General features: G+C 30.3%; 1 protein-coding gene across 3 annotated transcripts; it reads left to right on the plus strand.

Annotated features, from left to right (window-relative positions):
• The first annotated feature begins 10,164 nt into the window (after window positions 1–10,164).
• LPPBETA (Phosphatidic acid phosphatase (PAP2) family protein) lies at window positions 10,165–15,476 on the plus strand. 3 transcript variants are annotated; one of them, XM_068608951.2, is made up of 2 exons: window positions 10,165–10,980; window positions 14,701–15,476. In XM_068608951.2, exon 1 carries the CDS (start codon window positions 10,308–10,310, stop codon window positions 10,977–10,979), a length of 672 nt encoding a protein of 223 aa, XP_068465052.1. In that variant the 5' UTR covers window positions 10,165–10,307; the 3' UTR covers window position 10,980; window positions 14,701–15,476. The 3 variants fall into 3 exon arrangements, with proteins under 3 accessions (XP_068465052.1, XP_068465053.1, XP_090155748.1); XM_068608952.2 differs by lacking the exon at window positions 14,701–15,476 and adding an exon at window positions 11,139–11,314; XM_090299622.1 differs by lacking the exon at window positions 14,701–15,476 and adding an exon at window positions 11,152–11,314.
• Window positions 15,477–17,141: the final 1,665 nt, after the last annotated feature.

Below are 17,141 nucleotides of genomic sequence, written 5' to 3' on the forward strand. Positions count from 1 at the left end.
TTTTATCGTGTTGCACACTAATTACAAGTACAGTGATATCTTTAAATAAAGATTATAAAAGAGATACAATGATTAAGCTCGCCCACTAAACATGGTGTCTAGTCAGCCCAACCCAATTGGTCATGGCTTCATACTCAACAAATACATCACAAATTCAAAGAAACTATATAGTATATTTCAAAACATTTTAAATTAACGCATATACATTAACTCAAAATTGGTATAAGATAAAAAATAATAAATAAACATTTTTAAAAATATATATATTAAGCCTTATGCATCCGATATTAACATTTAATATATTTTAAACACTTTTGATCTACACATGGATCTCAACTCTATACGTCAAGATAAATTCAATTCACAAATAATTGTACACTTAAACTGTAATGCAAGAAATTTTCCTTAATCTCATACCACATAATGTCTTAATCTACTTTATTTAAAACATCACTTAAGCAATGATGTCTTCTTTTTATTTGTAGGTTCATATGTTTAATACTAAAATCCACAAAATTGGATCAGCATATCATCATGTTAGTTAACTAATTCAACTCTAACATATCATTAATCAATTTAATAATATTATAAAGTTATATCTCAATAATCATATACAATACATATAAATAAAAATTTATAATAAATTTAATTCACACAACTCATTCAAATATATTATTTTGAATCAAAGCAAATTCAGTAAGCAAGATTCAAGCTGTTGAGCGAATTTAAATACAAAATTATCTCATTGTTATCACATTGATATTTTATAGGAAAACCTATCAAATCCATCGAAACAAAACTCATTGGATGAATCAAGTTTGAAATTAATCCTCATTCTTTAAATAAAAGTTACTCAATAGAATCCCATCTGCTAAACGAATTATGCAATACTTATTATAATTTTGTATAAGTTTTTGAAAATCAATCTCGATCTTGAAACCAACTATTTCAACAAGTTTAAAATGCTTTGCACGTTGTAACTAGTACTACTTAATTTGAAGATATCAATATGTGCAAAACCAATAAAACATAATAATGCACTATATCAATCCAAATATATTCAACTTACTTGCAATCATTCTCACAATAATTAAAACTTTAAAAATATAATTAATTTCACTTATAATTTAAAATATTTTTCTTACTTGAAAATTGCTTTCACTACAAGCAATAATAAAAGGAAATGATAAACACATCAAGACTTCTAGGAATTAGGGTGTCAAAGTGAGTCAACCCAATTTAAATGGGTTGACTTATCACATGTTGAGCTAAAATGAGTGAGTTCAACCTGACTCACTTTTTAGTAAGTCAAAAATTTTGTACCTTGACTCAATTCTCTGCGATTTAGCATAGTTAAACATGTTTTACTTTCTCATTTAACATATCGATTGCAGTACAATCAAAGTGAATTGACACAACTCAACTTATTTATAAATAGTATAATTAGGGTGCTCACCTATCTAGCTAAATATTAACTATAATTAAGAAGTAATATTATAAAGATACTAAGTAAAAATCAAAGTATTAACTTATATAATTAGGCAAACAAATAAATTAAACATCAAAATCATCCAAATATTATCAAACAACCTTCTAGTCTTAAAAAAAACTAAAGTATCAACCTACATAATTAAAAGTAGTAAATAATTATAATGAAAAAATTATAAGACAAGTTAACCCACCTCCAATCAAACTTGAATCTGTTTAACTTGCGAATAAGTGAATGGGATCTAATTTGACCCATATTTAAAAAATATTTTTTCTAAGTCAACCCGAGTGAACTCAATGTGAGTCAGGTTGAGTGACGAATTTCAATCTATTTTAACACCCTTCCTAAAAATATAGTAAAAATCAGCAAAATAAAAAAAAATACAAATGAAAAGTTGAACTATAATTAAAAAAATATTATTTCACAGCTAAAAAAATCATTAAAATCTAAAAAAAAGCATGTTAATAAAGTTAAAAAAAGAAATAGTAATAAAGAGAATTTAAAGTAAAAATAAAATTCTTATAGATAAAATTTTAATAGAACAAGATTACTTACATCCAACTAGTATGATTTTGCTTTTGAAAAAAAAAACAGGATGAGAATTATAATAAAAATGAGGACAAAAGTGTTGGAGATCCCACATCAACTAGATATTAGAGTCTTTCATTGTATATAAGTGGGTGCAAACCTCAATCCCATTGAGCCGGTTTTATGGTGTTGAGTTAGGCTTAAAGTTCACTTCGTAATATGGTATCAGAGCCATTTCGAGTCTATCCTAGCGAGTATTTGTTGGGCCTATCGTGCCACCCGCTATCGGGCCACTATCGGACCACCCATAATATATAGTCTCACGCACGAGTTGACAGTCTTGGCGTGAGGGGGGTGTGTTGGAGATCCCACATCGACTAGAGATTAGAGCCTTTCATTGTATATAAGTGGGTGTTGAGCCGGTTTTATGGGGTTGAGTTAGGCTTAAATAAAATTTAATTTTAAAAATAAAAAATAATTAATTACTACGTTGGCATGTAGCTTGAAGAAGGAGACTTTTTGAATGGGAAAAGTCGTTAGAGTGTGGGTTTTACAGGAATTTTAAGCATTGAGGCCTGACATGAGATTTGAGGATAGCTGAGTGTGGAAGTATGGGGATCCTTAAGGTACTTGGTTAAATCTGCCTATGTCGTTTTAAGGAAGGATGTAGAGGGAGAAAATAAGAATTTGTTTGACAAGTTTTGGATGTGTAAAGCTTTTCCCTAAGCTCAAGTCACTGCTTGGAGAGTGTTGTCAAATAAGATTGCTACTAAGACCAATTTGGAAAGGCATGGGGTTGTGGTCGATAGTCTATTGTGTAGTTTGTGTGGGCGGAAAAGGAGACGTGTCGTCACTTGTTCTTTGAGTGAAAAATAGTTTGGCTCGCCTGAAGTCAGTGTTATGTTTGGTTAGGAGTGACGTCTGTGGATTACAATGACTCTTGTTATCATTTTTTAGGGTTTAGGGTACTCTTGTTATCATTTTTTACAGTTTAAGTTAGGTAAAACATATGAATTTGTTAATGATGTTTGGGGAGCGATATGAATTGTTGTGGTAAGTGAGATTTAGAAACACATGAATAAAGTCATCTTTAAAGGAGGTGTGATTGATATTGCTCTTGTTTAGTTGAAGATCTGGTCGTGGGTCACCTCCAAGGCATCCTCATCTTTTTTTCTCTTATTATAAATGGTGTATTAATCTTTTGGTTTGTATGAGGCTAGTTAATTTATGTTCTTCTACAATGTTGGTTTGTACTTTTGTTGTTATTTTGGATATTTACAGAAATTTTGTTATTTTTTTGGTAAGAGACTCTTGTTTGGTCTGTTATAGGAACTAAGAGTTTCTTTTTAGATTTGTATAAAAGTTGGGACACTCTGAAGTGACTCACATTAATTTATTTTTTCTTGTTGATAAAAAAAACTATGTTGACTAAATTAAATATTATTTTATAAATTAAAAAATATTAGTTTATTTTTTTTAAGCTTTCATGTTAGGCATTTTTTTTTTTTGCAAAAAAAATAGTTCATTTAAAATAAAGTTTTTTTATTAAATAAAAATAACATTATATAAAAGTGTTTTTAAACATACATTTTTGTTTTATTAATTTTTCATATACTTTTTTTATAAAACCTTATTGTATAATTTAGAATTTATAAATTTTTTTAGTTATTTGTAATATATATATATACGAAGTTATTTTTTGAGTTTTGCTTTATTAATTTTTATATACAATTTTAATATATATTTTGTACATTGTTGAAGAGTAAATGAAGGGAAGATTGAATTATATATTAAAACTTTTTTTGCATGTTTAATAAAGTTGTGTGTAACACAATTTTTTTACTAGATAAACAATATGTCAAAAAAATTCAAAAACTTAATTTTTAAAAGTTCTCTTTCTTTTGTTAGTTTAAATTTAAAAACATACAATATAACTAAGTTAAGGAAAAGAAAAATTACTTTGTATTATGTCCATTCTTGATCAGGTTAGAACGAGTGATTTGGATAAAAATAGTTACATGACAAAACACAATAATAGGAGATCAATTCTATTATAAAATTATTTTACACTATCCTAAATTACATTTGATAAATAACTAACGTAAAATAATTTTTTTTAATTAATGTTAAAATGTGTACAATACAGTAGTACGTACATACACTTTTTATTATTATAGCAGTAGTTTTGAATTTTTTTATTTATAAATTCACTTTTTTTTTTTAGAAATGATAAATATTGAACCAATATCATTCTTTCACACATACTTTATTTATTGATTAATGATACCGTAGTAGCTTAATAAGAATGTGGTTATATTTTTAGATGGTTTATTATAACATCAACACGAATATCTCTAAAACATACTTTAATTAACGTAATTTTGCGGGAATATAATAATAGATAGATATATTTCATAGTAAAAATATAAAATACTTATACTTATTTTGTAAAATGCATGATTCATTTAAATATTACAATTTAATATTTTATAAATTCTTTAAAATTCAAATTATAAAATCTTAAATATAATGTTTTTTAAAAAAATCATCACATTCTTATAAATTCGTTTAAAATTTATTGAATTTTTTAATGTAAAAAAAGTGTTGTGAAATCTTAATTAACACATCCTCAATTTCTCCTCTCAATATATATTACAAAAAATACTTTAATTTCAAATATTTATGTAGGATAACATTGCTAACTTAGGAACCTACTGTAAGGATAAATTTTTTCTATAATCATCATTATAGAAGTAAACAAATAATTAAATGAGAACAATTTTATTCATTCAAAAGAAGTAAAGAAATGAATAAAAGGAACAAAATTGAAGAATAAATTTAACAGAGAAACTTACATCTTAGAATTGAAAGAGTTAAAGAAGGACCATATTCTCTTCGAAATCCACAGGGAACAAGTTTTACAAATTAAAAAGGCAAGATTTGACGCCAAAATCACCATGCAGCAAATAATTCAAACCCTGTAAATAGTTTGACTAAGGATGGTCATATTGTGAAAACGACTTAATCATTATGACTTGTCGGTGTAAATTACATACATAAGGAAAGTTCAAGAATGAACACATAAAGAAAAAAAAAACAATTAGGGACTATAAAAAAATCATATGAAGAGAAATTGTGACTTTGAGTGCAAAAGGACCCTTTGTGCAAAAGTGAAAACGAATGTGACAGTGATTTAAGTTTTTTAAGTGTTATCATCAATTATAAAATAACCATTTAGCTATATCTAACCATTTTAAAAATATCCAACCAAACTGTAGTTAATCAATAAAATAGTAAAAATTTATAATTATTTTCAATTAGCCTTTTGTTATGAAACTAATTATACTCAATTATAGTTAAATTTTGTACAACAATTTAATTGAACACCTCTACTATTGGACAACCTTTCCCAACACGTGAGAATCTTTGGGGGCATTCTCTTTCAGTAGTAAAACATCAACCAAATGCTATAATAAAGTTGTCTCAACTGATGATCGACCTTTAAGGGGGAACCAACTAAAAGTTTCCCTCCTCAAATTAAATATCTGCATATTATAACATTTGAAGCTCCAATATTATAAATAATATCTTACATTTTTTTATGTTTGTTTATCAAAAGCAGTATGCATAGATTAAAATTGTTGAAAAGTAGGGAAGGAGTGATATAAACATACACCTTGAACATGGTAATGATATGCAAAGCTTTAGACATATATCAACATTGTATTGAGATTCTTGTAATGTGGTTGATTTTGATGAAGAAATATCCAATTTACTGATCTTAGTATCCTGTGGTTGGAAGGTGACACTTAAAAAAAAATCAATTGTAATTAATTTTAAACACTAAAATAAGTAGTTATTATTAACTAAATTGAAAATCATTTTAAAAACTAAAAATATTATTGGTAGCTAAATAGTTTCTATAATTAATAAAAATTTATAAAATAATTTTTAAATTGGTATCTAACTATTAGTTACTAATGTTTTAACTACTAATATTTTAGATTATAAATTAATTTTTAAAAAACTAATTGAGAGACAATTCTAAAATATTAGTAACTAAAAACATTGATAACTAATTTAGATACAAATTTAAAAATTATTTATAAATTTTTATTAATAATAGAAATCACTTTTAAATAAATTTTTTTAGTCTATAAAATAGTATTTAATTTAATTAATATAGTGATTAATTATTTTTAATTTTTAATTTTGACGGTTATTTAATAAATTTGTTGTAGTGTGACTTTAACTTGAAAATGAATTGATTTGATTTTTTTTCTTAAAAAATGAGGTGTCTTATAAGGTTTTAGGAGCAATAATTAAGGACCAAACAAGAGGGTAAGTAAATATATAATACTGAATTCCACAGTACAAAACTATTGATAGGACATCTAACCTTGTTGTGCATAAGATGTTCTGAGTTTTGTTGTCTGCATTTGATGTTATTGCTTTACATAAACTGGTTTATGTAGGTTCCCTCCTCGTATAATATTTGTGAGGAATATGTAATATGTGCAAGTGCATCTCTACCTTTGTTGTAAGAATATTTTTGAGAGCCTGGTTCCAATGAATTCATCCTTCATTTAAGTTGCACAAACATAGACACAGAAGCTTATTGTCTTTTATACACACTACAGACAAATGCAATCAATTATCTGAATATGATTGTTTCATTAGCCAACCACTTTCTCCTTTGTCTTTGTTCCCCATATTTTAAAGAGACATTATACCAAAAAACCAATCCTTAGTGTACCAGAGGCTTTTTACCTATGAAAACGTGTTCTTGCTTTTCAATTGGGAACTTTAAGAATTATGTTTCGGAAAGGGAGAACGAATTGTTTACCTCAAGATATTTGCATTAACATACGTAAGATTATAATTCGATTCAAAATATAATTAAAAAAATATAAGTATAAAATGTGTATATAAAATTGGAAAACTATTTTGTATATTATTATAATTATAAGTTTAAACATAAATTAAAAATGTGTACCGATTGCAATATTTTATGAACTATTGCCGTTGGATTTAATTGAATGTCGTGCAGTTAAACCTACTTATTCTGTTATTTCTTATAATATAATTTAAATATAATTTTCTTTTTATATTTACAAATTGTATATTTTAAGTTGTATAAATGTTATTTTAATTTCTTTTTTTTCTTATAAATATTATTTTTAATCTCTTTTAGTTTTTACTGTTTAAGTTACACAAAGCAAAAAATTAAATGTAATATATAAAAACTGAAAATAAAATAAAAAATGTTTAAATACAGGGAATAATTAAAAAAAAAACTGAAAACAATCGTTGTCCATATATGTATATATTGCATATAGTAGACGACAGTAATTAATTAGGAGGTCGATGAAGCTGAGGATAAAATGTCCTTCAAGAGGGCATTACGTATTTGGAAAAGATAGTGATGCCAATTATTGATTATTGGTTGATGCAGGAAACTGGTTTGTTACTAATTATATGCTCTCATCAAAATTCATGTTTTTTGTTGCATTAGAAGTAGATCTACTTTTTTCTCTTCAATCTTTCTTTCTTTATTTTGACCATTCTATTTTCCTATATTCTATAAAGGGACAGAAAGGAATGGGTCTTCAGATCCTTGGACTTTGTGTCCTTTGAAATCTTGTTCTTAAGGTTTTGGTTTTGGTTTTGGTTTGATGGAACTTACAAATATAGTATAACTGAATCTCAGCACGAATAGTGGTGTGTGCTGGGAGCAATACATTGCTAATCATTCTGCATGTGCAATATGATGCTCCATGTGTTTGAAATAACTCGTTTTCCCATTTACATTTTTTAATCAAATCTATCTGGTTTAAGGGAGAATGCTCTCTATAAGTGTGTGGACTCCATTATTTTTATCATACAAAATATATGAAAATATATCATGTACAATTTAAAATTAAAAAAAAAAAACTTTTATGGAGACAAATTCTCTATCAGCATCCAGGCCTTTTTCCTAAGTCTTTATGTTTTTTTTTTAAATTTCAACAATACTCTTTTGAGTAAATGGAGAATGTAATGTATTTTTTCTTCATTTTTAAGTGATGATGCTTGTTTACAGTGATTGAGATAAATTTTATGATGTTTTTATTATTGGTTGTGTTTTCATTTGCTTATTTTTTATGTTTTTTAAGTCACAACAAAATTAAGAAAGAAATCAATGAAGTACAAAAATGGAGTACAAAACTCAATAATTTTATCTTTACACAGAAGAACGTCAAATACAACGAATCTTCTCGAACTTTCTCACAAATTCAACTTGTGGAAAGATTCTCTCTAATAATGTGGTTGGATGGAAGTGTTGTCTCTAGAAGAAAGATTCTTAAAAAGGAGATACTACGAAAGTGCGGGGTTCAAGTAAAGTTATTTAAAAAGTAAGATTATATTTCATTTAACTTTATTTATTTTAAAAAAAATATTAAACCTGAACAGAGACATAGAGAGGAAGGAAAAATGTAAAAATGTATGGAGGTAAAGAAATAATTTGCCCTTATGCAGAATGCAATGAACTAATTTGTTATATCAAGATCCGTAAGCAGCCCAATCAGTGGGCTTAAGCTTGCCACCAAACAAGCCCACTTGTTATTCTTTAGCATTTAAAGGGACTATACTCAGTAAATCCCCAACTTTTCGCTAGCTCACGGAACAAATTTCCATGTTTTAATTTTCATTCAACAAAATTTTGTTTCCGTTGTATTTGAGAGATAGTATGAATAAAAAAATACACATCAGAAATAAAAGTTTTTGTTGCGTTCTTTATTTTTTTAAAATACAATGAAATGAATTTTCGTTGCGTTAAATACAAAAAAATACAGTGTTTAGAGAAATAACGCATTTCCATTGCCTTATTTTTATAACCAATCTAAATATATTTATATCCGTGTTATTTTAAAAATAAAAACAAAATCCGTTGTTTATAACCTGCATATGAATCGATTTCCTCCTTCTTCAAATAACAATGTTGAATTGATTCTTGCAACTATAGAAGGTGGATGAGAATCCATTTTAAAGCTTTAAAAAATACCTTAATCAATTATGCCTAATTATGCCTTCGAGAGAACTTCTATGGGAATCGATTTTCAACTCAATGGGAACAAAAAAAATGGTTAACTTCATCAATGGGCGTAAGAAAAATCTCAAAGAACAAAGCTCAGTGGCAAGCTCTGGAATGCTTTCAAATGGCACAATGGTTCTCTCAATGCTTTGAAATGGTGAGTACTTTCATGCGTTCAAGTTATTCAATTATTTATTTTATTAAATAAATAATAACATTTTTTATGTGTATAAAGTATTTTAAAAAATATTAAAAATAAAAAAGGAAATATACCAGCATGTAATAACTTGTATTGACTTAAATATTTACATTTTATTTATTAAAAGATAAATTATATATATATATATATATATATTAAAAGGAAAATTATATATATATATATATATTATATATAGTTATTATTCCTAAAAAGAAAAGTTATTTAAATATTTAAAATAATGAGAAGTTATTCAATTATTTACTTTATTAAATAAATAAATTATTTTTTATTTATTAAATAATTTTTATTTATTTATTAAAAGATAAATAATCTAAATACTATACATTTTTTTATTTTGACAAATTATTATTATTATTATAATTAATATTTAAATAAAAATATATTATAAAACATTTTGGTTAAAATAATTGTAAAAATAAATAAATCTTTTAATTTTATTGTAGTAATTTTTTAACGTTAGTTATTTGAATTAAAAAAAGTAATTATTTAAAGAATAGAATTGTAAGAAATTATGTACATAAAGATATGTATTGCTATAGATATTTATGTAATGGATATTAGTGTATATAAGTATTTATTTGTATCTTTTATTATATTTTTAAATTTGAAGTTAATTTAATTCGATTTATAAATAATATATTCTTAAAATAATATTTGTACTTAATTTTATTATTAAATTATTATAAAAATGTTATTTATAATCTTATTTATTTTTGCTTTTTTCCATAAATCTAAATAACCTCTTTTTCATTCATCCAGTTTTTTATTTCTATTGCTTTCTATTCTATTTATTTATTGCAGTCATCATTCAATCAAAACATCAAGAGTAATTAAACTCAAAGGGTAATTAAATTGAGATTAGAAAATAAGGAGACTAAAATACTCAGGGAAAACGCAGAAATCCAAAACGAACGCTTGATATCCTAACTAACCGTTTTCGATCGTTTGAATTTCCGTGAGTCCCAACGTTTTCGATAACGCCCTCAGTAACTCCGATGGGCCAAGGCCATGGACCCCCAAAATCCCCACCGGCCGCGCCACCGTTATTCCGTCGCATCCACGACCTGGACAACGCCGTCTCCTTCTTCATCCACACTCTCACACGCCCCATCGCCCCAAAACCCCTCCTCCGTTTCCTAGAGCTTTTGGCGGACTTCAGATTCTTCTTCCCAGTATCCCTCGCCCTCTTCCTTGCCGTCCCCTCCTCCCCTCTCCGCTCCCACCTCCTCCTTCCGCTGCTCCTCTGCTCCCTTCTCGACCTCCTCTTCATCGCCCTCATCAAATTACTCGTCCGCCGATCCCGCCCCTCCTACGCCAACCACTCCCAGTACAACGCCGTCGTCCCCGTCGACAACTTCTCCTTCCCCAGCGGACACTCTTCCAGGGTCTGCTTCGTCGCTTCAATCTTCTCCCTCTCCCGCCCCTCGCTCCTCGCCGATCTCCACCATCCGCGTGTCGCCTTCCTCGTGCATCGCTGGTTCAGCGGAGACCAGGCCCTCGCCGTTGATATTCTCATCGCTGCCGTTTGGGCTTGGGCCGTGACCACTGTAATTTCTCGCGTCGCTCTCGGGAGGCACTACGTTATCGATGTCTTCTTTGGCGCGTGCTTCGGAGTCCTCGAAGCGCTCTTCAGCTTCCGCCTTCTCGAATTCCGAGGGTTGCTTTGAGGTAAGAATAAGAACCGGGAACTTGGATTTTCGGAAGTGATAACCTAACCCCCTGGTGAATGTGTAGTTTTGTAATGCAGCAGTTTTTTTCATATCACTATTCACTGGTGAAATGTACTTGGTGATTATTTTCATTATTTATGATATTCTATTATATAGTGCTTAATTTCAGTGATTATGATCGATGACTGTAATCGAATCATGGAGAAAAGTTTGGTACGTGGCTTCTCCAGAAGATACAAAATTCTTAGTATGAGAATGATTGAAGGACACACTATATATGCTATGTTTGGTTTCCCGTTCAGCTGCTTTGAATGGAAGTTTTTCTTGCTAAACTTAGTTTGGTAATATGTTTGATTTCTCCTCCAATGCACACCTATGTTTGACTTCATATGAACTTAACATTATGGGTTGCTTTTAAAACTAAGTTTGCAAAATGAAATTCATTCAAATTTATGTTTGAAAACTGGACATGTATATAGATAGACCAAATGAGTCGGATGCAGGGTACGCACGCAATGAGTAGGAGATGTTGAAACGATTGAATCGTGTTTATTTATTGAAAGGAAGTTAAACATTAGGTACTTAGGTTGAGTATACCGTATGCTTAGACTTTAGGGTGATTGATATTAATTTGGTCTAAAGCTGTTTTCGTTTGAACCTAAAGCTTGTTCCCGGGAGAATGTGAGAACCACTGGTTAATGATTTGAAGATATTTTAAAGGATTTTCATATTACTTAACATAATCTTTATGTAGTCACGTTCCTCAACATTAAATTCATCAAGATTGGCCGAGAATGTTCATTATTTTTTAATATTTATTTGAGAATTTAGCTCAAGTGCCACCATTGACCTCTGCCAATGTGAATTAAATTGCTATGTTCCCCTCCCCCTTTCAAATGACCAACTCGATAACAAAATAACTGTTTTGGCTAAAGAGGTTCTCCAACAAGCCACATTTAGTGTGTTTAATTTAGGGTCATGACCTTCTCAATCCGGATCAACTTAAAGAAACTCAGTCTTGTTGCTTTTTGTTGTGAATTTGCAGGCAACTGTGCATCTTAGATTCTGATTCAAATATGAATTAAGTATGGTTGGAGTCAAGAAATTCTCTCGTCTAATTTAATTACTGAAATAATGTTTGTGGTGTTAAAAATATAGAAAAAGAAACTACCAGTGTTTATATACAGGTTTTTATAACCTCTCAATATGTAATAGACAAATAATTATTTGAAAGAATATATATTTAATTTATTTATATGTATATAGTTTGCTATGGACTTCATTACTCATTAACCCTTTCAGAAACTTTTGTTTCCTTTTTTAACTAAAAAACATTCGTTTTTCCTTGCTATATATTGATTCAATTTCCCATGTCATTTGTTATCATTAAATTTTCTCCATTTATAATCTTGAGAGTTTCCATTGCTATTCTTTATAGAGTTGAGTTTCCACCTCATTAGGCTCTTACAAATGTCTCTTGGCTCATGTGGTAAATAATTTGTTTAAGTTAAGCAAGAACTTGGATTAAAGTCTTTATAATGAAAATAATTTTTGAGAGTGAATTGTCTCCTTAAGTTGAAAGGGTCTACTTGAATTGACTCTATGAATCAAGTGTGAGTTTCACATGTCTTGGGTCTAGGACCTTTCTCATGCCGAGAATTAGACGTGTGAATTAGATATTTGTGGGTGGTTCGAATACCGTCCGATAGTGGATCACATGATAGATCCAACAAACACTAACTAGGATATTAGGAAATGGATGACATGATAGGCATATTAGGAAGTCAATTTTAAGTCTAACTTAACCTTACTAAACGGTCTTGTGAGATAAGGTTTGTTCCCATTTATATACTAATTTAATCTTATTTTTAGTCAATGTGGATTCTTTAACATAAATTTCTCATTAATGGGAATGACTTAGCCAAATAAACAAACAACGAGAACAAGCATGGGGAAAAGGAACTACATTATTATTATTGCCTCTCTTTATAGTGAGTTCCTTGCTCTGATTTTGAGGCTGTGAAGTTGAGAGTAAACTTAGTATCTTAGGATGGATTAAAGAGTGGAAAATGTTAGTCGGGAGCAAAAATTAAGTCTAACTTAACCTTACTAAACTGTCTTGTGAGATAAGGTTTGGTCTTCCCACTTATATACTATTTTAGTCTTATTTCTAGTCGATGTGGAATCTCTAACATAAATTTCTCATTAATGGGAATGACTTAGTCAAATAAACAAACAACGAGAACAAGCATGGGGAAAAGGAACTACATTATTATTATTGCCTCTGTTTATAGTGAGTTCCCTGCTCTGATTTCAAGGCTGTGAAGTTGAGAGTAAACTTAGTATCTTAGGATGGATTAAAGAGTGGAAAATGTTAGCCGAGAGCAAAAATTAAGTCTAACTTAACCTTACTAAACTGTCTTGTGAGATAAGGTTTGTTGTTCCCACTTATATACTATTTTAGTCTTATTTCTAGTTGATGTGGAATCTCTAACATAAATTTCTCATTAATGGGAATGACTTAGTCAAATAAACAAACAACGAGAACAAGCATGGGGAAAAGGAACTACATTATTATTATTGCCTCTGTTTATAGTGAGTTCCTTGCTCTGATTTCGAGGCTGTGAAGTTGATAGTAAACTTAGTATCTTAGGATGGATTAAAGAGTGGAAAATGTTAGCTGGAGCAAAAATTTGAGTAAAACATTATAATGCATGTTAATGGTATGAAATAAAGAAGCATACGTCTTCCTCAAAACAGTGAAAGTTAAATGACAATTTTTTTTTATCACATTTATAGTTTAATTTGAGGATGGTACTCATCACAATAACAGCCTTTTAGCTAGCAAATATGATTCCGGGTAGATTTTAATGGTCGGAAGTTTTTTTTTAACTGAAGCATCAGTTTCTTAGAGAAGCTCATTGACTAATTTATCCAAATGCCCCTTTTACTTTAGGATCTATTTGGTAGGAAGGAAAGAAATGGGTGAAAAATACGGTAGATAGAAATAGTGAAGGTGCATGGAAATAAGTGAGAAATAGAGTACAAATGAAAAGGTTTGATTTAAAGGAAATATAAAAGCAGTGGGAAGAAATAAATATGTGAATGAAAACAGTTATAGAGTGGAAATACCTAGTAGGTCTTATATCTTACTGTTTTTCTTCTACCAAGCTCATTTTTCATATTTGTTGTTTCTCTCGTTTCTTTCTTCCCCACCGAAGAAAGGGTTAGTTTTATTTTTTTGTATTAGCTTGTTTGAATAGTTGCCTCTGAAATACGGTTAACATTGACAAAGATGAAGGTTGCCTCTTCATCCTTCTCCTTTTCACGGTCAGAGGTTGTCAGTACGTGCAACCATTTGTGCTCTATCTCTTCTCTCTCTATCTCTCTCATGTTGGTTTTAAAATGTAAACACCTAAAATGACGACGATTAATTCTAACTTCCACGTGGAAGGTTTGACTCAATTTACCTTGAGTATCCACTAAATGGATCATTTTTTAATCAGCAAAAATAATGAATAAATTGGAAATAGACGTATTCCAACTCATAGATAAAAGGATCCATGATGTAATTTTATGTAAGCTAGCTGGCCATTATCGTTCCTGATGATAGAAATATGGCCCCTACTCAAACTTCATCGCCAAAAATCCAGCCTATATCTACTAAATGAATAATGATGCAGAATCTAATGGCTGTCTGCTTTTTCCTTCATCTTAGGTTCTGGTGGTGCAATTCGAACTTATGCTACTTGAGGATAAGCGTTCTTAATTGGTTTCTAACAGAGACTGAAGTGGTGAATGTTTTAAGTACATTGGCATCTTGGTCCTCACCAGATAATTTTCGAGACCTTTATGACTACCATCTTGCAGATTTTATTTGAATTTGGCTCAACTCTAATTCAAATTTGTTAAAGTTGCCTGGGAGTTGCATTACTGTCCGTAATTTATTCCTTGACATTTAACTATCGGTCTCTCCACAGGCGTATAAACAATAAATATAGACATGTGATGATACATGGTACAGCAGATCTGTACATTATTTATTTGCAGCTTTTTGTCTTATGTTCTATTCAGAACTGTATCATACGTCGAATTTGTTACTGCTGTCAGATGTTTCTAATTTTTGCAGAGGTACTGGTGCAAAGACAGATTGTTCTGTATCGTTTGAAGACTTGAAATGAGTTATCTTTTCTGACAATTGCTGCCAGAATATGAAGTTGGCTGGCTTATGTCTAGTCTATCTATGATTCCCACTTTGCCCGTTCAGGTGGATTGAGCATTAGTGTTTGAAATCTGGATGGAGTAGTAATTATCAAGAAACATTATATTATGATAATTATATGCAAGTGTAGGCTCAATGGAATCCTCTGATCTATTAAAAGTTTGGGAAAAGAAGGAGGGTCTTTTAGGATTTGGTTTGAGGGACCGTGTTCTTGTCTGATGTGTATGGAATTTTGACGATTATGAATTGAAGGATAAAAAGTTGTTAGGTCAGTTACTTCTTTTGCATGTGCCTTCTTACCGCGTGCGATGCTTTATCTGATAAGATGTTTTTGATTTGACTGATTGATTGGTCTTTGCTTTTCTTTCAATTTTGGAAAAGTTCGTAAGCTTACCAAATTAGCGCAGACGGTGGTTGTTATGTTGTGCTGGCAGCGTCTATTACCGTAGTTAGGATATGGTTACGTGGAACACACCAAAAGACGAGTGAATCAAGTCGTTTTTGGTTTTATTGACTGACATGTGGGTCTGGTTGCTATTAACACCAAGAGAATTAGCTCATGAATTTGATGGAAGCTTTTTCATCCTCTTTCATATTAGTCCGCTGAAAATTGACAATTTCTCTCCTCGTGCCTTTTCTTCGTGCATTTTGCTGACGAATAGTTTCATTGACAATGAATGTTCTGGATTTATTACCATGGATTAAGAAAATTCGGTATCTTGGATACTGCTGAAATAGTTCATTGGTGGAATCCACCACAGCTTGAGGGACCTACGACGTACGTACTTAAAGCACTGCGCGTCTGGTATTTTGCCAAGTGAATACTTACTGCTCAAGATTTGGAGGGACTGGAACTTTGTATTTTGTGGGGGCACCTGCTTTGATATACCCCTTGCATGATTGATTTCTTAGTAATGAGAGATGGCCCTCTGCAGAACTTCAACATTTTTAACGTTTTCATGCATGACCACCGCGATTGGAATGTTATTAATGCTATATTGCAGTAAATATATCAACAAATACAGTAATTTATTTGAGTCCATTATCTTCTTTCTTTGTGGGTATTTTTTGGAGAATGATATCTTTGATTTAGATAAATATTTAACTGAGTTGCACATATTCCCGAAGCTCAAAATTGATATGGGTATAATCAACACATCGGGTTTATTTGGAAATTCGTTTGCAGTGATACTAGCAGGTTTGCAATTCAGAACATGAAATTATGAAGCAAGATTTTACGTCTTTTATGTTAAACGCCCGTGTACGTTCTGTAACATTATCAGGTAATCAAATACACACTTGTAACTTAACTATATATGAGTTCGTGCACTTTCATGTGTCTTGGTAGAATAATGTAGAATAGGAAAATATGAATTGAATAGGTTGAAGAATTTAGATTTACTGATCTACCACCCATTTTATAGCTACACATCTACTTTGAATTTCTGACAGTACCTGATTTTCTTCATTTACTTATATTCATTGTTGTTCGCTTTTATTGTGTTTTTGAAGTCATGAGTGATCCCTGCTGGTCAAACATTGTGAATTGATTTTTATGATTTAGCAGAGGGCAATGCCGGTGAGTACATTTGTCAGTGCCGATGTCATACAGAATTGATATTGCATGAAAGAAGCAAATCTGAAGCCCCAGTTCTTAGAAAACGGATAATGTTGAACAGGGTGAAGCCCCCTTATATGACCAAATATGAGGGTGGCACGGCCTTAGGTTTGGTCATCAATGGTCATAGTATGGTGGAAGTCATATTCATTCATCGTACAACACCAGTTTGTGTCTATGTTTCTTACCACGCACGATTAAGCTTTTCAATTGTTGTGTTGGACCAGCCACATATGATATGTAACCGCGTTCAAACTCGTTGCAAGGTGTGAAACCTGCAACATGCCTGGGTGCATGCTTTGATGATGGAAGATGGACA

This window comes from Phaseolus vulgaris, chromosome 3 (assembly GCF_051622355.1).
Source record: "Phaseolus vulgaris cultivar YP4 chromosome 3, ASM5162235v1, whole genome shotgun sequence".
In the NCBI taxonomy this organism is placed as follows: domain Eukaryota; kingdom Viridiplantae; phylum Streptophyta; class Magnoliopsida; order Fabales; family Fabaceae; genus Phaseolus; species Phaseolus vulgaris.

Excerpts from the sequence above, each read along its gene's own strand:
- LPPBETA (XM_068608951.2), top strand. The coding sequence starts at position 10,308 with ATGGGCCAAGGCCATGGACCCCCAAAATCCCCACCGGCCGCGCCACCG.